Below are 21,552 nucleotides of genomic sequence, written 5' to 3'. Positions count from 1 at the left end.
AAAATCCGTATATGCAAATTTATGGTTCCTCTACGACTACAAGCGCCTACATTCTTAATAGGACCATTACTAGCTCCCTCTAATGACCGTTACAGTCCATTTATAATGATCCCTTAAAAAAACACCAAGGCTCAACTCTGCTATAATGACTAGTAAATTATTAAATCTGCTTGTACGCGAGGATATGCCATCTGAGCCTTTTGAAGCCGTATTACAGTTTTCTCTAGTCGGTAGAACTAGCTTCACCCGCTGTTTTTAATTCTCTTATCTATATAATAAAAACCACTTTGTCGTAGCTGTAGTCGTCGTTCGTCTTACTCGTATTTCTGTCACTCGGGGAAGTGTGCATCGGGTGCGCCTGATTCAAGAGCAGGGTTGGACATAAAGCGCTAGTCACGGCATTTGACTACTAAAATAAATGCTCTGACCACTAAAATTAATCGAAATCTGGGGCTCAATTTGACTAGTGAAAAATTTACCTAAATATTCATCAATAATGGTGAACATGGCGTATCATTCATTCATTAATCCCATTTTATTTAAATAAAATCACAACATGCTTGTAGAAAATCAAGAGTCCCGAGAGTCCACTGCATCTCATACAAGTTCTGATTCAGAATCTCGATCTCAAATGAATTTGTCATTTGATGATATTATCAATGAAAATATTTGAAACTAGTCAAAGACTCTTAAGCCTGGTTCACACGGGCAGTGTTTTCCTGGTTTTCTATATTTTCTAGTTTTACCCTTTTCCCGTGGTTCTGGCGCGCAGGAACACGACTGTACACACGGACAAAATTTGCCGGATTTTATCACAGCGAGCGCTGCCGGCGAACGAGGAAACGGATAACCTTTTTTTGAGGGGCGTTGGGCTCGACCAGTCAGCGAGCGTTATGCCGTCACGTGGTAGACGCCAAAATTCTTAAGCCTACTTTTAAAGACTTTCAAAATCGCTCCTTATATCACGTGACAGCTAAACGCTCGCTGATTAGTCGAACTCAAAGAGCTTCAAAAACGGGGAAAATAAAGTTTCAACATTTTTTTCTCCGTTTTCTCGTTTACCGGCAGCGCTGACGGCGGAAAAATCCGTTAAATTTTGTCCGTGTGTACAGTCGTTTTCCCGTGCGCCAGAACAACGGGAATAGGTGGTAAAACGAGAAAATCAGGAAAACACTGCCCGTGTGAACCAGCCTTTAGTCGTGAAAAAATTGAGATCCGCCAAAGTCATGTATTTCAAGTGATAATAAACTCCTATTTTCATTCTGACAGGTAAAGCAAAATGTTGGCTGTTCTTATTGTTTTATACCCCAATTTTTACCCCCACTAGTCAGGCTGACTACTAAAAAAAATATCCTTATGTCCTACCCTGCTCAAGAGAAACGAGAGAGAGAACAGGGTTGCCGCACGTCAGGGAAAACAGGAAATTTAAAAATTTCCCTAAAAAGTTAGGGATTTTTATGAATTTTGTAAAACGTCAGGGAAATCAGTTTTATCTTGCCATTTTTTAAGGTAATTTTACTCTAGATCTATGGCAACAGTGTTCCTAAAATGTCACTTTTTTCGAATATAGGCGTTGTCACTGGTAAATAGTGACACATAATGACAAATTTGACAAATGATGGCATATAATGACAAATAGGGGAAACAAATAATTTTGTACTCTTTGAACACTTTATTTGCTATAACTTTTAGCAATGAATAAAATAAAATAAATATAAAAAATAGCCCAATTCTTGGCAACCACGGGTAGGATAGTTACAAAAATAGCCTAAAAATGCTTTTATGGTATTTCATACGAAAAATTTATTAGTATTTTTACTTTTTCTAATATTTGCCACTATATGTCAATTTGTCACTAAAAATCATTATTTGCCATGTCACTTTTTGCCACTATTTGCCACAATAAATGTCAGGTGGTATTTACCACCCGGGAACACTGTATGGCAAATTCTGTTACTATTATTTAGACCCTTGAAAGGTTTTTTAACTTTTAAGTAACTTTTGTACGGAAATATAAGTTGTTAAATTTATTAACTTCTGATAAATGTAAAAGTTAAAATCTGTAATTTTGGCTGTAAAAAGTCAGGGAAAATAACTTAAAATGGTCAGGAAAACAGGGGATTTGAATCTGATAATATTATGGCAACCCTGAAGAAACTCCCCCTACCATGCTAAGTCGGGGGGTATTTAATAAGCTCGCAAATAAGTATAATATTATAAGCAGCTTTCACGTGACGTGGTCATATTTACTGTGGAAGGTTGATGTCATTTATATAAGGTGGTTTCTTTTCGCTGGTTCGTGGATTTCGGAGTAGGGTAAGAAGAGTAAGGCTATGACGTCATTTTACTCCGATTCTGTGGTGGCGAATAGTTCGAGTCGGAGTAAAAACGTTTTTCCAAAATGGCTGCCTGTGGCCTTTCCAGTAGATAAATTCTGGCTAGCAGACGACAAAATTCGATTACTCCTTTACACCAGGGTTGGACATAAGGATATTTTTTTAGTAATCAGCCTGACTAGTGAGCCTCCTACCTTAATTTATTTTAGTAGTCACTGACTAGTGGGGGTAAAAACGGGGGTATAAAAACAAGAAGGTCAGCCAACATTTTGCTTTACCCGTCAGAATTAAAATAGGAGTTTATGATCACTTGAGTTACATGATGTGATTATTTTTAAATAAAATGTGATTGATGAGTGATGAAATTATGATACGCCATATTTGCCATTATTTATGAATATTTAGGTAATTTATTCCCTAGTCAAATTGACTAGTTAACCCCCAGGTTTCGATTAATTTTAGTAGTCGGAGCATTTATTTTAGTAGTCAAATGCCGTGACTAGTGCCTTATGTCCAACCCTGCTTTACACCTCCTTTTAAGAAGGAGTAAACAGAGTAGCCCTAATACTCCGGAACAAGCGAATAGTTTGTAAGGCGGAAAGGCGGAGTAATTATCATTCCCGGATCAGGCGAATAAAACGTTTTAGGGTAAATAGAGTACACTTTTAGTCCGAGAACAGGCGAAAAGAAAGCACCTATTATAAAAATCACTTGGTCGTAGTCGTTCGTTGTTCTTTCATTTCTGTCACTCGCTGAAGCGTGTGACGGGTGCGGGCTGCGGGCGTCTCATCCAAGAGACGCCAGAGAGGGAAACGCCCCCTCCCGTGCTAAATCCGGGGGTATTTAATAAGTATACGATGCGTGGTCATATTTATCGTGGAAGCCTAGTGTCATCGAAATTTCATCATTGAGCCAGTCCGCCATTTTGACCCAATTACTCGCGAATCCTGCCTATATGCCCAATGCATTACATTTTTAAAATGATCGTCTTATTATCGGTTTCGTTTTGGGTTGAAAGATGGTGAAAACGGACTCTTTCTTTTCTCCATTCCCTTCGCGGTTGTCAGTAGTGACTATCCGCACCGATTCGAGCCTAATTTCGTCCGTTACTTGATGGATGGCATCAACTGGTTTCTTCACTCGTTGGCATTCCTCATTGAGAATCGATTGATTAGTGACGCGAATGACCCCACCACCGACATCCTGATTGTTTTCGTAGCAGGATATGTCATCGCCTTCCTCGCCCTCCTCGTCTTCGTTGTCGACAGGGTCGCCGTATGACCTACTGGCCGAGGAACGGAAGGAGAGACGATTGCGGATGGAATTCCGAGCGGCGCTCCACCAGAAGAACCGCCGGTTGATTTCGATCTTGAACCTGGGATGCGTCAAGCTGTACACGAACGGGTTGAAAACCGACGACGCCTTGGCGAAGAGGGCCGGGATCATGGAGGTCATCGGGGTCAGCCGTTTCCTATCGGAGAAGATGCCCATCAAAGCCACGGTGGCGTAGGGCGTCCACGATAGCAACCAGATGGAAATGAGGGTGAAGGCGATTTTGGCCAATTTAAGTTCCTTTTCCTTCCGCGAGGTCTTTCCCCTTTCCTGTCGGGGTCCGTGCGTCTGGTACGAGCTCCGGAAGTGACGGTCGCTCTTCCGCACCGCCACCACGATGCCGCAGTAGCTGTAGCAGATGATGACCAACGGCACGCAGAAGGCGGCCACGAAGTAAACCAGCACGAAGGCGCGACTGGAAAGGTCGCGGGACAAGTAGTCGAAGCTGCAACTGGTTAAGTAGCCTTCAGGGACGTATCGGTTGAGTCCCAACAGCGGAGCGCTGCTGAAGATCAAAGAGTAGATCCAGATTAAGACCGCGATCAACGTGGCTCTGGTGGTGGTCATCCTGCTCGCCGGGTCCAAGGGTCGACTGATGGACACGTATCTCTCGGCGGACATGGCTGCGATGCTCATAATTGCGCATGTTCCTGAGAATCCACCCATGAATCCGTATACTTGACACCCTGTAAATAGGTATATGTAAATAGCTCGCTAGTGGGTGTGGCCTATTTTCGTTGCCATGGTAAAGGAATTATGTCGGCCATGATATTAAAACGCCCATTGTGGTCACGTTATTATATATGGTGTTGTTCCCGTCACGCGTGACGTAGAATAATATCATGGCGGCTGTTTTAAGGCGGGGCTTAGCTACGACATTACGAGCAAGCATCGAATATTTAATGAAATGTCTTTATCATTCAGAATTTATGGTCGAATACGCGATGTTTTCATAGGAAAATTTCCTGTCTATTCCCTGTCTAGCCTATTCAATAACAAAGTCAATTTTGATCCCCCAAGCGTGATAGATATGCGAAAATGGAATTGAGTTTTTCCAGAAGTATATAATTTTTTTTCGAGAGAGAAGTATAGGAAGACAGCGGAGTAGTAGTACTGACGTCACTTTATTTGGAAATATTTACATGGGGCGATTCTTTTAGACGAAAATGAAATTATGTTTTTCGCTCTTCATTTATTTATACTTTTAGACACCCAATAAGATACCAGGCTGGTTTTATGTATTTTAGAGGAAGGAGCTTATTGGGTACACCGCTATACTATCTTCTCAACATAGTAATTATCCCTAAGTAGAAATAATGACATTCTTGGTGCTAAAAGTCGTTTTTTCAAAGTGATAAAAATATCTGAAACGTCGACCTTAAGGCTCAAGAAATATAAGCCTTGGACTTAAGTTTCAGACTGCTCCACCATAATGGCGAATCTAAATTAATTTAAAAATTCCACCATAGTTTTTGTGAGGTAGGTTATTGTTGGTTCCCTATACATTTGCTTGAAACGTGAACCTTTCCCAGCTCCCGCTAATTTTTTAAAATAAGTTTCGTTCCACTATTTCATTGCAAAATATGTAAATATTCATAAACTTCGTAATTTTTAAATGATTTTATCAATACGTGCCTTAATGCACACGGATAACTTTCAGCAGTGACGAAATGTATGTCTGTGAAGGTACGTTACGTCAGTGGCGTAGCTAAGACAACCTAGCCCCCTCCGCGAAACGATCTTCTGGGTTTTAGTCGGTATCTAGCATATTATTTGATAGGAATTTAGGGGCCCCCTGAAGCCCTCCTGCATTGCGCCGTCTGCGGGGGCCTTATTTACGCCACTTCGTTACATCCTAAATGGATACTTCTGTCGAAAGCCTTATTTTATATGCTTCTGGGTAAATTCATTCTTCTTCGAGTGTTATTGTAACTTCTTGAATTGACTTTTAAATTATTCCGCCGCGAGCAACACTTACAAATCGATTCGCTACTATTCCTACAACACAAATATACTCTTGGAAAACATCTTGATGGTGCTATTTTCAAAGCATCTTTCTTAAAGGAATGCGAATTGTTCGTACATCTTCGCTGGCAGGGTTGCCACCTAATGATTTTTTTAATAAAAATCTAATTAACCGATTTTTTTTATTTAATCGAAATTTTTATATTTTTGTATTTATCGATTTCTAAACATTGAATGGCTTTTATAGTCTAATTGTATGATTTAAAATTAAATCTTAATTTGAATTATTGATTACTTTATTTTAGATTTACCAGATTTTAGTTTTTTAATAATTTGTTGTAGTGACTTTATATAAAGACCTATTTCAGGGTTGCCACACGTCAGGGAATTTAAAAATGTTCCTAAAAAGTCAAGGAAAAGTCAGGGAATTTTAAGAATTTGTAAAACGTTTGGGAATTTAATTTTATTTTGACACTTTTTTAAGGTAATTTTACTCTAGTTATATGACAAATTCTATGATTATTATTTAGTTCCTTTAAAGTTTTGCTAATATTTTAACGTTGCAATAACTTTTGTACTGAAATGTAGGTTGATTTCTATTTATAAACTTCTGATAAAAGTAAAATCTAAAGCTAAAAATTGTCTAATTCTGGCTTTAAAAAGTCAGTGTCAAATCTCATAAAATGATCAGGGAATTTGAATCTGAAAATATTGTGGCAACCCGGTATTTAGATATTATGTAAATAGTTTTAGTGAGATCACATACCCCACGCTCCGGTCACGGGTCCGTAGTTGAAACTATTGTATATAAAGATGGGCATTTTGGCCGTCATAAACCAATCGGCCAAAGCCAGGTTGACGACGAGAATGTTGGATGGAGTCCGCAACGGTTTCGACCTGAAAAAATAAGAAATCATTATAAATATAGTGAGATGTCATTTGAGATGTTAAAATGGTCAATAAATGTATATGCAAAAGTGTATAATATCTTGATAAGTCGACGTGAAATGAAAAGTTTACCTTCACGGATTCCATTGCGCCACACCGCTCAAGCTTACAACTTATTTATTATTTCGCCCAAGGACATTGAGTGTAAAAATTACATGGTAAAACCTAGGAGCAACAAACACAACATAAGTATATGTATTTGTACCCCGCTGCTCCGCCTTAAGCACTACAGCGGCCACCAAAACAACCAGCCCCGGACAAAAGTGCGCTTTGCGAAACAACGTTCGGCCAGTGAGACAGCCATTTTGACCGCCTCACATATAGCAAACAAACGCCCTCATCACGGCCCAACAAAAGGCGACACCATGGGCTGCCCGAGACCCACCCTCGCACAGCTGAGGACTAGAGTGGCTTCCTCTTCCACTGCAAACTACCCTCCTTAGTAGGTCACAGAATGACGAGTGTGGAACACCCATGAGGTTCCAGTGACCCAGCGCCCCGATCACATGACCTTGAGAGCCGGGTATGGAGCCCCCCACAAGGAGAACGCAACCCATCAAAAGTCGTGGATTTTCTTGTGTATGTTTTTCATTGGTTAGACGCTTAAGCGCCTGCTGCCGTCGGAAGGGGAAAATTCGGAAATTGTATTCCCCCCCGCCCGTAAAATGTTCATCGTAAAGGCTCGTGACGCTCGTCGAATGAAATTCGTACACAACCCTTCGTTAATGTGTTTGTTGCTCCTAGGTAAAACTAACTGTTAGTTTACCATTTCGAAAATGATGGATCAAATTTGATTTCCTATTTATAATCCAAAATTATAGAATTGATAAAAAATTATAGAATTGATAAAAAAGTATAATCCAAAATTATAGAATTGATAAAAAATTATAATCCAAAATTATAGAATTGATAGAAAATTATAATCCAAAATTATAGAATTGATAGAAAATTACAGAATTGATAGAAAATTATAGAATTGATAGAAAATAATAATCCAAAATGTGTTGTATCTGATACAATTACCATGTACAAAATTCTACTTTATAGATTTGACTTGATTTGGATAATGGATCGATTTACTTTCGTAAGGGTGGGGGGTATGTACTTTTCAGTAGCGTATGGTCGTACGTTCAAATCTTTATATTTTTACTTTTTTACAAAGGTGTGCTCCCTCCCCCCCCCCGAACCAAAATCCTGGCTATCACTGGTTCTTATTTATTAACCATATTTTCCAGTAGTATACTCAAAAAGGATGAAAATTAAGCGGCAAAAACCCTCAGAACATCATCCAGGGTTCGACCTGGAAAACCTGGGAAACCTGGAAAAGTCGGGGAATTTGAAAATGTTCCCAGAAGGTCAGGGAAAAGTCAGGGAATTTGAAAATGTTCCAAAGAGTCAGGGAAAAGTCAGGGAATTTGAAAATGATTCCAAAATGTTAGGGAAAAATCAAGGAATTTGAAAATGGTCACAAAAAAGGAAGGTAATTTTAAAATGACCCCAAAAAAATCAGGCAAATAAATTTTTGAAAGAACATCTTTTTCAAGATTTTTTCCTCAAACCATTCTTTTATTCTACAAAAATGGTCAGGAAAAATTTGGTAATTTGGTCAGTGAAAACCTGGAAATGTCAGGGAATTTAATTCCGGAAATTTTGTACGAACCCTGTCATCGAGTACTCGGTCTTTTTTGAGGTCGAGTACCGAGTTCCATAAAAATTGCATATTCGGGTACCCGATTACTCGAATAAGCTGCTCTCTAAACTCTTCGAGTATTTGTTTTTTCAATCCTCGTTGCTTCAAAGTCAAAGAGGGGTTTTTACAACTTTTTGGGGGGGCAATAAAAGAAACCTACAAAGTTGTGGAAACTGTGGTTCATCTAAATAAAAGGGATATTTCTCAGAAATGAAAATTACTTTATACTCCTTTTAAATTTAATTTCCTAATTACTTGAATTAAAACCAGCTCCTAATCAAGTACTCGATAACCCGACGCGTTATAAATATTACTCTTAAGTTTTTTTAGTTACTCGACTCGATTAAGAGAAAGTTTCCCCTTAATCAAGTACTCGATTACTCGACTCGACTTCAATATTACTCGACTCGAATACTCGATGAAAAAATTTTTGATACTCGATAACCGACTCGATCGTCTAAAACCACTAATCGCACAGCCCTAATTTTTTGATTAACCACCTGCTTAGCGTTGGCCGCTACGTTACTCTGTGTAAACTACAAAGGCTTTATGTATGTCTTCCGAAACATAATAATAAAGGTACGTGTTTCAAACTAATAACATTTGCGGTATTGGGATAAATACTTCTATCGAAGGAGATATATGGTACTCTTTCGATGTAAGTTGGCGTCTTACTAACAGCCAACGTTCTTTAACCATAAATACAGTTTCTGGATAATAAATATTACGTTCACGTTGCCGCTATAGATTTACGGGTGCCGCTCAAAGGACTGATAGAGGAAGGGGACAATGACGTCACGTGAAAGTCAATTTTAGTTCATAGTAGAGTTGTTAATCGGAAAATTACCGAGTCCTTTTTTCCAGAAAATATTCCGTATTTTTCCGAAAAAAGAAAAAAAAGTTTCCTTTCCATGCATGATTAGCCTAATATCGCCTTATTTTATCGAATCCAAAAGTAAAACTAAATCTCTAGACTAGTCTAGAATAAAAATCCTTAAACAGTAATATATGTTTTATTTTTCCGATTTGCGGAATTTTCTAAACTTTTTTGCGCATTTAATTTTTCCGGAAAATTAACAACTCTAGTTCATAGGGAAACGACCTTTTAACATTGGCTACAAAGGAAGATATAAATAGGCCAAATCCAATGGGTTTAAAAAGTAGTTTAATCATCCCTTTGCCCGATTGCACGTTTTCCTCTACCTTTGATAATTTTTGCCTCTTCTATCCAATAAAATCGATAATTTCCTTTGAAAACTTTTCGCGATTGTTACAGATTGGAAGAACAGCGAATTTTGCGTGAGAATGATTCGCTAAGCGTGGTGATTTTATCATCGTTTTTCCAGAGGTAAATCTCTTGCAGCAAGCCGAATGGCTATGCCTTCTCCTACGCTGAGTAAAACTCGCCTTTTTTATGAATAATCGGAACTAATTTCGTCTACGATCGAAACTATAGTACTTACACAAGGTTCATATACAGACTTTGAAAACCTGGAAATAATAGGGAATTCGGTTGTCGACAGAAAAGTCAGGGAAATTCCCATTTTTTAGTAAAAATAAGGGAAATCAGGGAAATTTATGAGGGTTGAGAAAGTCTTCCGTAATGAGTACAAATTTACATCAATATGTTTTCTTATACAAAATTTATTAACCTTTTCGCATAAATAATAATATTTGACTTCATTACTTCTTTATGTATTATAATATGGAAGCAAGTTGACTCTGTGAATCTTAGTTTTAATTGTGGGATAACCGGGAAATATCAGGCAAATTGGATTGCTATTATTTGTATGGTCCCGGTTACAAATCAGACCAAGAAACAGAGAGAAGGCTACCTTTAAGCCACGTTAAAACCCAGTTCAAATCGGTTTTATTGCCAGTTTTGACCACATTGAAAGTTTACTATAACCGTGGCTCTAACTTCACCTTGAAAAGAGGTTTCAAGCTATATAGTGACCGTCGGTTTAAACACTCCAAGAAAACTGGTTTCAAGAGATATTGTGACCGTGGCTCTAAACTCGGCGTGAAAACTGATTTCAAACGATCTGGCGACCGTGGTTCTAAACTTGGCATGAAAACTAGTTTCAAGCGATATGGTGACACTAGCTCCAAACTCGATATGAAAACTGGTTTTAAGCGATATGGTGACACTAGCTCCAAACTCGATATGAAAACTGGTTTTAAGCGATATAGTGACACTAGCTCCAAACTCGTCTTGAAAACTGGTTTCAAGCGATGTTATGACACTAGCTCCAAACTCGCCTTGGAAACTAGTTTCAAGCGATGTTGTGACACTAGCTCCAAACTCGCCTTGAAAACTGGTATCAAGCGATGTTGTGACACTAGCTTCAAACTCGCTTTGAAAACTGGATTAAAGGGATATTGTGACAGTAACAACAAACTCGCCTTGAAAACTGGTGTCAAGCGATGTTGTGACACTAGCTCCAAACTCGCCTTGAAAACTGGATTAAAGCGATATTGTAACAGTAACTCCAAACTCGCCATGAAAACTGGTGTCAAGCGATATTTTGACTCGCCATGACAACTGATTTCGAGCGATTTCTGGTACTTACGTGCAGTATAACCATATGATCATGCCATTTCCAAGCAAAGCGGGTATGATAATGAAAATGTAAAGAAATCCCAACGCCACGTGATCCGCCCTCGAGGGTGGTTCGAATTGCAACCAGTGTTCGGGGACCAGTTCGAAAAACTGTGGGTCCAAGACATCCCTCCACGTCAGTCGATGTCCGATCGGGGTCGTAATCTGACCAATGGACAACGAAATGGTTTCGGTACAGTTCAAACATATTATTTCCAAAAATGAATTGAACGTCGGGGAAAAGTCTGTACGATTAACCGACTCGTTGGCGTAAGTGACCGAAAACACGTCCGTAGACACATCCTGGCTATCCATCGCGACGGTGAGACGTAAATTTATCGGTTAAGGTAATCCGGAAACCACCAGTGTCTCTGTGCCGATCCCCAACTTCCAATTGGAAGGATTTCGCGCGTTTTCCCAAGTTTTCTCCCGCCGCCCGCGCGTCTTCAACCAAGCTAGTCGCGAATCCCAAACGTACCAATCCTTGCCCTTCGCGAGTGTTTCGAACCTGTCGTATGAATTTGCGAAGAACGGGAGGACGCGAGAGCGGTCGCGATTGACTTCGGAAACCGTTTTTATCCCAAATTGGGGAAACTAAAGTTTTATTCTCGGTCTGATATCGAATTACTTTTAATGATTTTAGTTCCTCCAATCATTTTTAATCGCTACGCTCACGCTACCAGCCACCATTAACCATTTGATATCTTCTGTGTTTAATTATTGTTGTTAAAATGAATTTTTATATAAGACCACGCGTCTTTTGTTATTGTGAACTTGCGGGGGGTGGTTAAAGCCACGCAATGCCTCGTTCAATTGCCCATTGTCGCGTGGGATGAAACAAAACGGAAAATGGTTTCCTGGATCTTTTGTAAATTTCTAGCTGGTCACCGCCTTTGGTCAAGAAACATCTCTCTTTGTTTCCCGCTAGAAATTGTTTCGTAACATTAGTCAATTGCGTTGGCCGGTCTCGTTAGGCTGAACCAGACGAAACATTCAGGGTTGAGAGATGATTCGGTGGGAAAGCTAAAATTCCACTATGCACTCGCCAATCTTTAGCTGTTCAAAATGGCGGCCATTTCAAGATGGCTAAGAAGACGATCACTCTGAACATGAACTTGCCAGTATATGGATTTGAAAAACGCAAATTCGTTCTCACACTGAAACTGAAATCAAAAATGCTCTTCATAAAACTAGTATTTAAAGGGTTACAAAAGAGAAAATAAGGTAAGTCAACATTTATTTGAGAAAATAGGCTTAATGTCTATTGACACCGAACTTGTCGCATTACGGTGACTACGAAAATCTTAGCTCTACACCACGCCCTGTTCTCTTAGGTAAATTACTATCTTCTACAATGTACAGTTGTATATTATGTCCCTTCATATATCTAATTAATAATAATGAATTTTAAATGAAAATACAATGTAACATTGGAAAATATTTTTAAACACTGACTTGTCTCTAGCGTCCTTCACATCCATTTCTATTATTTCCTCGTTGTTACACATACTTCAACAATCGAGTTTTAATGATTCAGGAACCGGTGGCCATCTCTAGCGTCATTCACATCCAATCCTATTGTTTCCTCGTGGTTAGTCATATTTGAACAATCGAGTTTTAATGATTTAGTAACCGCAGGCTATGTTCCTAGATGGCGGTGAAATCACCACGACTACTAAAACGACCGATTAGTAGTTGATTTTATAAAATAAAAAGTGGTCTTGCCCAGCTTGTTAAAATGTTGCTCTTACGTCACAAGACACAGCTTTATTAGTATATTTTGCGCACGAGCGATTTGCACGTGCGCGCTAGAAAAACCTATATTCCTCGCGACTGTAGCTTGTGAAAGTAAGAGGCTGTGACGTAAAAGCAACATTTAAACAAGAAGGCCAAGTTAGTTTATAAAAAGAACTATTACGTAAATCCATTTACTTCATCATGTTTATAAAGGTTTTCTTTGAAATGCTTTATTAAACAACTTGAGTTTCATTAATCAACAATAGCGAGGGTTAAGACACTGCGAACTCGGTGTACACTGCCGTACGTTTGACAGTGCTAAATGGAACTCGCGAACTCTTGAAAATATGTACCTTTAACAGTGCTAAATGCACGAACTCGGTGTAAAGATTATCTGAGACTGTCTTACCCCTTGAACAATAGCACCAATGAAATAACAATCTTCGCTTTGAAATGTTTTATTTCCTATAAATTTGCTTATTTAGCTCTTAACCAACTTGAGTTTCATTAATCAACAATGGAATTTAAATAACCGGAAATATCCATTCGGAAACGGATAGGTGCGTCTTCAAAACACATCGCAAATAAAATCAGAGTACTTGAAGTATAGTGCAATTGACTATGGAAATGGCAGCCATTTTCAAATGCTACGGATTTGAAAGTGCATAATGATTTCGGCTATCCCATTGGATCATCTATAATCTCTCGTTTGAGCAGATAACGTTCAACTTATTATAAGACAGGTTAAGCCAACCCTTTGAAAACGGGAACGGGGGAACTTGTAGGCGTGTAGATTGCACACAATAAAGCTACGTCTACACTCCTCCAAGCTTTCTCTACACGTTTTCTAGCGCTGGCTTAACGTATTTAACAATTGATCCTAATATAAAAATACAGTTTCGTAACACCAGAACTTCAGAAGTTTATAAATAACGGTTACGATAAAAGTATCCATTTAATGCATAGAAATCCAATATGTAATTTCGCAGGTACGATTCACTTTTGCTAATTTATCCGCATCACGACTCCAACATTTACCGCGTGTATTACTTCGCCTAAGGATTATGAACTATAAAAATTATATTTCCTTGGTGGGGTGGCGGAGTGGTTAGCACTTTCGCCTCGCAGCAACAGGAGCCTTGTTCGATCCCAGCCTGTGGCACTGGGTGGAAACTCTTGTAGGTTAACGGTAATAGTTAGTGTACGGAGCTGTTAGCTCGCGTGGCATGAAGGGCTTGCCACCACTCTCCTACGCATTGTAACCTGGCCACCTGTTAAAGGCATTAAAAGTCGCTAGATGACTTGGGTCTAAAGTGGGGCCTTTTATATTAGCCTAGCCGATTATTATGCACTTAAAAAAAACCTATTTTCGAGTTTCAATTGCTTTTGAGAATTACCGTACTACTTTTATCTCAAAAATCAACGGGAGCTAGGAGCAACAAAGAACAGCACCCTACACATGAGGAGAACGCAACCCGTCAAAAGTCGTACATTTTTCATTGGTTAGACGCTTTGACGCCTGCTACTGTCGGAAAGGGAAAATTCTGAAATTGTATTCCCCTTTTCCGTAAAACATTCAGCGAAAAGGCTCGTCCAATGAAATTTCTTAGCTGCGTTCTATTTCTGTTTGTTGCTCCTAGAATTAGCAAATAACATTGGCAACACAGGGACCAGTGGCGCACCCAGGATTTGTTTCTGGGGGGGTCCCAAAACATTATTAGGTAGAGTTTGTAATGATAAGCAAAAAACGTTTTATGAAGGCTTCGGTTATGCTTATTTTCTTCTTCTTCTTCCTGGAGGGCGCCACTGATAGAGACACGTTTCAAGCAAGTAACATTAGCAACATCGATACACGTTTCAAGCAAGTAACATTAGCAACATCGAGACACTTTTCAAGCCAGTAACATAAGCAACATCGAGACACGTTTCAAGCCAGTAACATTAGCAACATCGAGACACTTTTCAAGCAAGTAACATTAGCAACATCGAGACACGTTTCAAGCAAGTAACATTAGCAACATCGAGACACTTTTCAAGCAAGTAACATTAGCAACATCGATACACGTTTCAAGCAAGTAACATTAGCAACATCGAGACACGTTTCAAGCAAGTAACATTAGCAACATCGAGACACGTTTCAAGCCAGTAACATTAGCAACATCGAGACACTTTTCAAGCCAGTAACATTAGCAACATCGATACACGTTTCAAGCAAGTAACATTAGCAACATCGAGACACGTTTCAAGCAAGTAATATTAGCAACATCGAGACACGTTTCAAGCAAATAACATTAGCAACATCGAGACACGTTTCAAGCAAGTAACATTAGCAACATCGAGACACGTTTCAAGCAAGTAACATTAGCAACATCGAGACACGTTTCAAGCAAGTAATATTAGAAACATCGATACATGTTTCAAGCAAATGCCATTAGCATCAGAAGGACACGATTTAAGCAAGTAACATTAGCATCAGAAGGACACGATTTAAGCAAGTAACATTAGCAGTATAGGGAGATCGATCCTTGTCTCATAAGATATTTATTGTGTTCTTCTGGCCACAAAGAATTTCGCTTGTATCATAAGTAACATAATAACAATAAGGATAAAACTTTCTATTGTTTTAACGATCATTTTCTGGTTGAACTTTTTTTCGACATGGACACTCTCGCCCAGCTACGACTTACTCATAAATTAAATATTAAATATTATCGTCTTTCGTAGTAATATATTTTGACTTGAGGCATATATAGACACTAGGGGGATCTGTGCTGAGAACTAAACCATAATATCACAATAACTCTGAAAACTAGTTCTGTGATCATTTTTGCTAGTTGTCATACTTCGTGGTAATATGTTATGGCTTATACCTACATTATCCCACCGATACTTTGTCTATGAAAAATTTAAAATAATCGACTTTTGGTAACTTATTTATAGGAATAATCGAATGGCATCGAAGTAGAGGACATGACAACTCCAGGAATAATAAGAAGGTTAGACGAGACGGTTGTCAACCGAATAGCTGCTGGGGAAGTGATCCAAAGACCCGCCAACGCTCTGAAAGAATTATTGGAGAACAGTATCGATGCTAAGGCGACTAATATCGTAATTATCGTCAAGGATGGAGGCCTGAAACGATTTATAATTCAAGACAACGGACTTGGAATTTGCGTAATTATCAACGATTTTGTTTTACTCGAAGGAGTTATTAAAGGTCTGAAGTATTTAGAAGGAAGACTTGGAAATAGTTTGCGAACGATTTACCACTAGTAAGTTGAGATGTTTCGATGACCTCTCATCAATCGCAACATACGGATTCAGAGGAGAAGCCCTGGCTAGTATTAGTCACGTCTCCCATCTCACCATTACCACAAAAACGGAAAAATCACGTTGCGCCTACAAGTAAGTTATCAGCCGAACGAAATATGACTGCTGACATTTTTGGCGATTTGGCCAAGAATGTTTTTGATTATACTTAGGGAAAATGACTATGTTCATACCGATGGTTCCGGCATTCGTAGGCTCTACAGAAAAATGATTTTAAAAGTCTTGAAATCAACTTGAAAATTGTGCCCTAAAATCTCAAAATCAGTTTCTGATTTCTGAAATCCCATACACAAACATTTTCTGATGTCGGACCCCTCGGACATTTGATCAAATTAATCAAATCGTTATTATATGGATCAAATCGTTATTATATGGATCAAATCGTTATTATATGGATCAAATCGTTATTATATGGATCAAATCGTTATTATATGGATCAAATCGTTATTAAATGGATCAAATAGTAATTATATGGATCAAATAGTAATTATATGGATCAAATAGTAATTTAATGGATCGAATAGTAATTTAATGGATCGAATAGTAATTTAATGGATCGAATAGTAATTTAATGGATCGAATAGTAATTTAATAGATCAAATAGTAATTAAATGGATCAAATAGTAATTAAATGGATATAATAGTAATTAAAGGGATCAAATCGTTTAAATGGGATCAAATCGCAATTAATGGGATCAAATCGTTATTATATAGATCAAATCGTTATTATTGGGATCAAATCGTTATTATTGGGATCAAATCATTATTAAATGGATCAAATAGTAATTAAATGGATCAAATAGTAATTAAACGAATAAAATAGTAATTAAACGAATCAAATCGAAATTAATGGATTAAATCGAAATTAATGGATTAAATCGTAATTAATGGATCAAATCGTAATTAAATGGATTAAATTGTAATTAAACGGATAAAATCGTAATTAAATGGATAAAATCGTATTTAAATGGATCAAATCGTAATTAAATGGATAAAATCGTATTTAAATGGATCAAATCGCAATTCAATGGATTAAATTCTAAGTATATTACGATTACCAATATAATAAAATATTTTATGAATAAAACGAAATTTGGACGTTTAAATCGTGATAAAAATGATTAAAATCGTGAGTAAAATTATTAAAACGATTAAACTATGACCAAATTTTTATTCAGTTAAACGCGAAAAAGTAAGAGGAGAACAACATTTAGGGGAAACTAAGCTTTATTAGGGAAACAAGCACGGTATTTCATTATATAATCCTTCTGGCTGAATACAACACTTAATTTTACTCTTAAGTTTTGTATTCCGCGCTTAATGTTTCCCCAATTAAGCTCAGTTTCCCCTAAATGTTGGTCTCCTTTTACTTTTTCGCGTTTAACTTTGTACTCATTCCCAGTCCAATGGTGGCTTCAGTCTTTTATACATTTTTATTCATTTAAACATGATTATTAGAACACCCGAAAGTATAGCGACCTGCTCCTCAGTCATTATGGTCTCTCTGTTCTCATAATTTAATTGGTTTTGTAGGGTGTCTTATACAGATGGGAAACCAAAAGACAACCCCAAGCCATGTCCCGGAAATCAGGGAACACAAATATTGGTGGAAGATCTGTTTTATAATATAGCCACGCGTAGAAAAGCCATGGCCAATACTTCAGCTGAACATGCCAAAATAGTGGATGTTGTTAGCAAATATGCGATTCATAATTCTTCTATTGGATTTGCATTAAAAAAGGTTGCATTTTTTACTATTATATTCATAAATGCATTATTTAAAATAATTTTTAATTCATTCTTTGCAGTATGGCGAAAATTCTCATGATGTTTTAACTAATGCAAACTCTAATCCGGTGGATAACATTAAAATAATTTATGGAGCCTCAGTTGCAAAGTAAATATAAGTATAATGGTATAATAAATATAATAATAAATTTGTTTTGCAGTGAACTTTTGGAATTTAATTGCGAGGATGAGCGTCTGCACTTTAAAACTAAAGGTCTCATCTCAAATGCAAATTACTCTGTGAAGAAATTAACCTTCCTTCTCTTCATAAATCGTAAGAGTAACTCAGTCCCATTTATTTAGAATTGAATTAAATTAAGAATTTCACGTTATGTTGTTTTCAGATAGATTAGTGGATAGTTCGTCCCTACGCAAAGTTATTGAATCTGTTTATTCAAATTATCTACCAAAACACACACACCCATTTTTATACCTTAGGTATTCAAATTTGAACATATTGGGTTCTTGTAAAGGGAAATGAAGGGTTTATTTCTTTTCCAGCATTGAAATAAATCCCAAGAATGTAGACGTTAACATTCACCCCACAAAACAGGAGGTTCACTTTCTCCATGAAGAAGCCATTGTTGATAGAATTGGGAAAGGACTTGATCAAACTCTGTTGAACTGTAACAAATCCAGAACCTTTCTCACTCAAGTAAGACTAGTAATTCAATTTCAACATGAAAGCTAATTAATTTTAATCACGTTGTAAATTTTAGTCTTTACTGCCTTTCCCTTCGAAAACTTCAGAGGTTAATGATCAACCGAGTACCAGTAGCTCTAAAGTATACGATCATCAACTTGTGCGAACCGATTCGAAAGATCAAAAATTGGACACGTTTTTGAACAAAGATTCCTGCAAGTCAAAGAAAGATGAAATTTTCTTACAGTAAGTCAAATAATTTAACTATCAGGAATTTAATGTATCATTCTGAATTCAAATTTGGCCTTAACAGAAGCGAAGTACTTCTGTCAAGCGTTTTGGAGATAAGGGAGGAGTTAAACTCAAACAACCATAATGGTATGACAATTTCTTATTATATTTTAATGCTTATATCTGCAGCAACTGTCATTTTTTATCTTAGGTTTGACGAAACTTATTCGTAATCACACTTTTGTGGGGTTAGTATAGTTAATTTTAATAAAAATACAATGGTGGGACAAAGTTTGCTTAATATAGGGGGTGAAGTTCCCCCAAAATGGCCGCTATTTTATGGTGAAACGGTTTGGTTTACCAATATGGAAGTCAATAAAAATTAAAATGAGTTTAATTAAAGAAATATGAAGATTAAAATAAAATCTTAATTCATGCAGAGAAATAAAATTTCTGGTGATTAAAATAATTTACCATGTATATTTATGTATTCAAAATAACGTGTTTTTCAAAGAACTTTCATGTATCTAATCTGGACTGTTTCACAGGAAACTTAAGAAAAAAAGTAAAACCTAAAAAATTCAAGATAGTGGTCATTTTCTGGAACTTCCAAACTTAATTTTTTACAAAAGACAACTTTTTTTTAAGAGTTACTTGCCTTAAATTTTCTCTAAGTCTTGTCCGAATTGCACTGTACTAGGTGTGTTAACCCTCAAAGTGCCTTAATTCAGCATGACACTGAACTCTATCTCGTTAACACGAACAAACTTAGTGAAGAATTATTCTATCAACTCCTGATAAGAAACTTTGGCTGTTTCGGCTATATCAAATTATCCGTAAGTGTCTTAACTTAAAGGATTTACCACTATTTTTAAAAATAATTAATTTATAGACACGCGCCTCATTACTGGAACTTGCAAAAATGGGTTTGGACATGGAAGAAAGTGGTTGGACGGAGTTAGAGGGTACCAAAGAGTCACTAGCGTCAAAAATTGTTGAAACATTGATTGACAAAAAGGAAATGTTGATGGAATATTTTTCATTTGAAATTGACGAGGTAAGTTTCTAATTTTCACAGTGAAATCTCGAAACTAATAATAATACCTTGTAATTAATTACAGGAAGGAAATTTACAATCCCTGCCCCTAATTTTGGATGGATACCTTCCATTTATGGATAATTTACCTATGGGAATTGTTCGTTTAGCCGCTGATGTCAATTGGGATGATGAAAAATTGTGCTTTGACACTTTTTCTCGAAATTTGGCTAAAATATTTGCTATTCCCGTAGATATTGATGAAGGATCTTCACTTAGAGTAAGTTTGTACAACATTTTTATTCTCGATTTAACAATAAACTTAAATGTTTATTTACAAAAATTAGACAGAGAAAAGTCCAACATGGAAGTGGACTGTTGAACATTTGATTTATCCGTCTTGCAAAAAAATTCTATTGCCCCCGAAGAACTTCTCAGTGGACTCTACCTTGTTGCAAGTAGCTAATTTACCCGATTTGTACAAAGTGTTCGAACGATGTTGAAACCAAGATAACCAGTATTATTTTGATATATCATTAAATTTAAAATTTATTTTACAATTTAAAAAACTTGATTAATTTACGCAACACCTATTTTCCATTAGAAATTTTACTAGTCTACGAAGTGGCTAACATTCCATTTTGAATTTCTTGATGTTTCTTTTGACGCCAGGCACACATTTCTATAAAAGGGCACATATTACACTTAAATGTTTCCTCAATCGGGACACCTTCTGCCTCTCTCTCTAATTTCCAAAATTGAAATAGATGATTTAACTTATTTTCTAGCCATGATTCATCATTCACCACTTCAACATAATCGATTAAGGAATTGTCTTTTTGATGGCGGTACTCAATTTGCATGTTACTGATTTGAGGAAGAGCTTGCATGGTCAAAAAAAGTTTTTCGAGCAATGAATTTAGGTTAGTTATTGGACCAGCCAAGGGTTCTCTATAGTACTGCACCTGTTCTAGTATGTCTTTACTGAAGATTTTTAACAAATTAAGTCCAAGATGACTGCCTATTTGAGTTTTCTTAAGTTTATTGCGAATAATGCAGTCAAAAAGGTGTTTGTACAGTGCAACTTGAATTTTGTGGCCCAAAGCTTGGCTCTCAGATGGTTTTCTAGATGATACCCTGGTTTTAAGCTCGATCAAAGTAATTTCATACGTATTTGGATTAAATCTGAGTTCATCAATGATTCCAGACATGTAAATATTGGAGTTGAATGGTATTCCAAATATAGGCACCTCCCTGCACACTTGTGCATCAGCGTTTAAGAAACTTAGAACGGCATTTAATAAGTTGATTATTTTAACAGCAAAGTTATCTTCTCTCGTAACAGTCTTAAGGGGCACTCTGTCTTGTATTTCTAACTCTGAAAGTAATTTTTTGTTATTTTCTGTATGTTTTCTAATTATTAATTAAAAATTCCATACCACGTGCTAAATGAATAGTTTTTCCAGTTGTAACTTGTACGGGTTCGACTATTCTAACCGGAACAGATATATTGTAGTCTAGCTGCTGTTCGCACCAAGTTTGAGCGATTAGGTCTGAAACCATTAAAACTGTACGACCGTATTTAAGCTGTTTGGGTTTATGACAGTCTTCAATTTCAGCTATATCAAGAGCTGTTGTGCATAGATTCAAATCTTTTTCGTTAGTTTCTCCCCATAATTCTTCATCCGAATCATCAATAATTACATCCATGATTTATAAATTTTACAAGTTATTCAAAACTTTGTGGTCACATCGATAATGGCGGTCGTTTGTTTACATTTTTACGACTTGCGATTGGTCAAAAACGAGTTATGTTGCTGAATTGTTGTGAATATTAGTATACTGTGATGAAGAAACTGTTAAGGAAATTAGTAACGATATAAAGACGGTAAAAGTCTAAAAGACCAGAAATTT

At 37.0% G+C, this 21,552-nt stretch overlaps 3 protein-coding genes across 8 annotated transcripts in view; 1 reads left to right on the top strand and 2 right to left on the bottom strand.

Annotated features, from left to right (window-relative positions):
* Mlh1 (DNA mismatch repair ATPase Mlh1) overlaps nucleotides 1-20,207 on the top strand; it is a 211,656-nt gene extending 191,449 nt beyond the window's left edge. For all 6 annotated transcript variants that reach the window (XM_090158279.1, XM_090158280.1, XM_090158276.1 and 3 more), the window contains 14 exons: nucleotides 15,551-15,784; nucleotides 15,843-16,015; nucleotides 17,474-17,681; nucleotides 17,749-17,837; nucleotides 17,890-18,002; nucleotides 18,073-18,166; nucleotides 18,230-18,383; nucleotides 18,448-18,617; nucleotides 18,685-18,749; nucleotides 18,814-18,850; nucleotides 19,303-19,438; nucleotides 19,495-19,659; nucleotides 19,724-19,918; nucleotides 19,986-20,207. In XM_090158279.1, coding sequence (XP_090014405.1) covers nucleotides 15,581-15,784; nucleotides 15,843-16,015; nucleotides 17,474-17,681; nucleotides 17,749-17,837; nucleotides 17,890-18,002; nucleotides 18,073-18,166; nucleotides 18,230-18,383; nucleotides 18,448-18,617; nucleotides 18,685-18,749; nucleotides 18,814-18,850; nucleotides 19,303-19,438; nucleotides 19,495-19,659; nucleotides 19,724-19,918; nucleotides 19,986-20,141 — 1,959 coding nt within the window. In that variant the 5' untranslated portion in view covers nucleotides 15,551-15,580 and the 3' untranslated portion in view covers nucleotides 20,142-20,207. The remainder of the gene's footprint in view (nucleotides 1-15,550; nucleotides 15,785-15,842; nucleotides 16,016-17,473; nucleotides 17,682-17,748; nucleotides 17,838-17,889; nucleotides 18,003-18,072; nucleotides 18,167-18,229; nucleotides 18,384-18,447; nucleotides 18,618-18,684; nucleotides 18,750-18,813; nucleotides 18,851-19,302; nucleotides 19,439-19,494; nucleotides 19,660-19,723; nucleotides 19,919-19,985) is intronic.
* Nucleotides 1,813-6,760, bottom strand: LOC149927221 (opsin, ultraviolet-sensitive-like). The gene is made up of 3 exons (XM_090158919.1): nucleotides 6,654-6,760; nucleotides 6,400-6,530; nucleotides 1,813-4,354 (listed from the first exon to the last, which is right to left on the bottom strand). The coding sequence occupies exons 2-3, from the start codon at nucleotides 6,464-6,466 to the stop codon at nucleotides 3,312-3,314; spliced, it is 1,110 nt and encodes a 369-aa protein (XP_090015045.1). The 5' UTR covers nucleotides 6,467-6,530; nucleotides 6,654-6,760; the 3' UTR covers nucleotides 1,813-3,311.
* LOC149927219 (exonuclease V-like) lies at nucleotides 19,854-21,457 on the bottom strand. Its single transcript, XM_090158283.1, has 2 exons — nucleotides 21,078-21,457; nucleotides 19,854-21,016 (listed from the first exon to the last, which is right to left on the bottom strand). Exons 1-2 carry the CDS (start codon nucleotides 21,346-21,348, stop codon nucleotides 20,256-20,258), a joined length of 1,032 nt encoding a protein of 343 aa, XP_090014409.1. The 5' UTR covers nucleotides 21,349-21,457; the 3' UTR covers nucleotides 19,854-20,255.
* Nucleotides 21,458-21,552: the final 95 nt, after the last annotated feature.

Source organism: Leiobunum rupestre, chromosome 9, assembly GCF_980474605.1.
Source record: "Leiobunum rupestre chromosome 9, qqLeiRupe1.1.hap1, whole genome shotgun sequence".
Lineage (NCBI taxonomy): Eukaryota > Metazoa > Arthropoda > Arachnida > Opiliones > Sclerosomatidae > Leiobunum > Leiobunum rupestre.
Note: the sequence above shows the minus strand (reverse complement) of the source record. Positions and strands in the feature narration are given on the sequence as shown.

What these genes read in the sequence shown, in the direction of transcription:
- LOC149927219 (XM_090158283.1), bottom strand. Translation starts at nt 21,348, where the DNA reads ATGGATGTAATTATTGATGATTCGGATGAAGAATTATGGGGAGAAACT. An exon ending in AACTATTCATTTAGCACGTG is followed by an intron (nt 21,017 to 21,077) that starts GTATGGAATTTT and finishes AATTACTTTCAG; the next exon opens with AGTTAGAAATACAAGACAGA.
- LOC149927221 (XM_090158919.1), bottom strand. Translation starts at nt 6,466, where the DNA reads ATGACGGCCAAAATGCCCATCTTTATATACAATAGTTTCAACTACGGA. An exon ending in ACCCGTGACCGGAGCGTGGG is followed by an intron (nt 4,355 to 6,399) that starts GTATGTGATCTC and finishes ACCTATTTACAG; the next exon opens with GGTGTCAAGTATACGGATTC.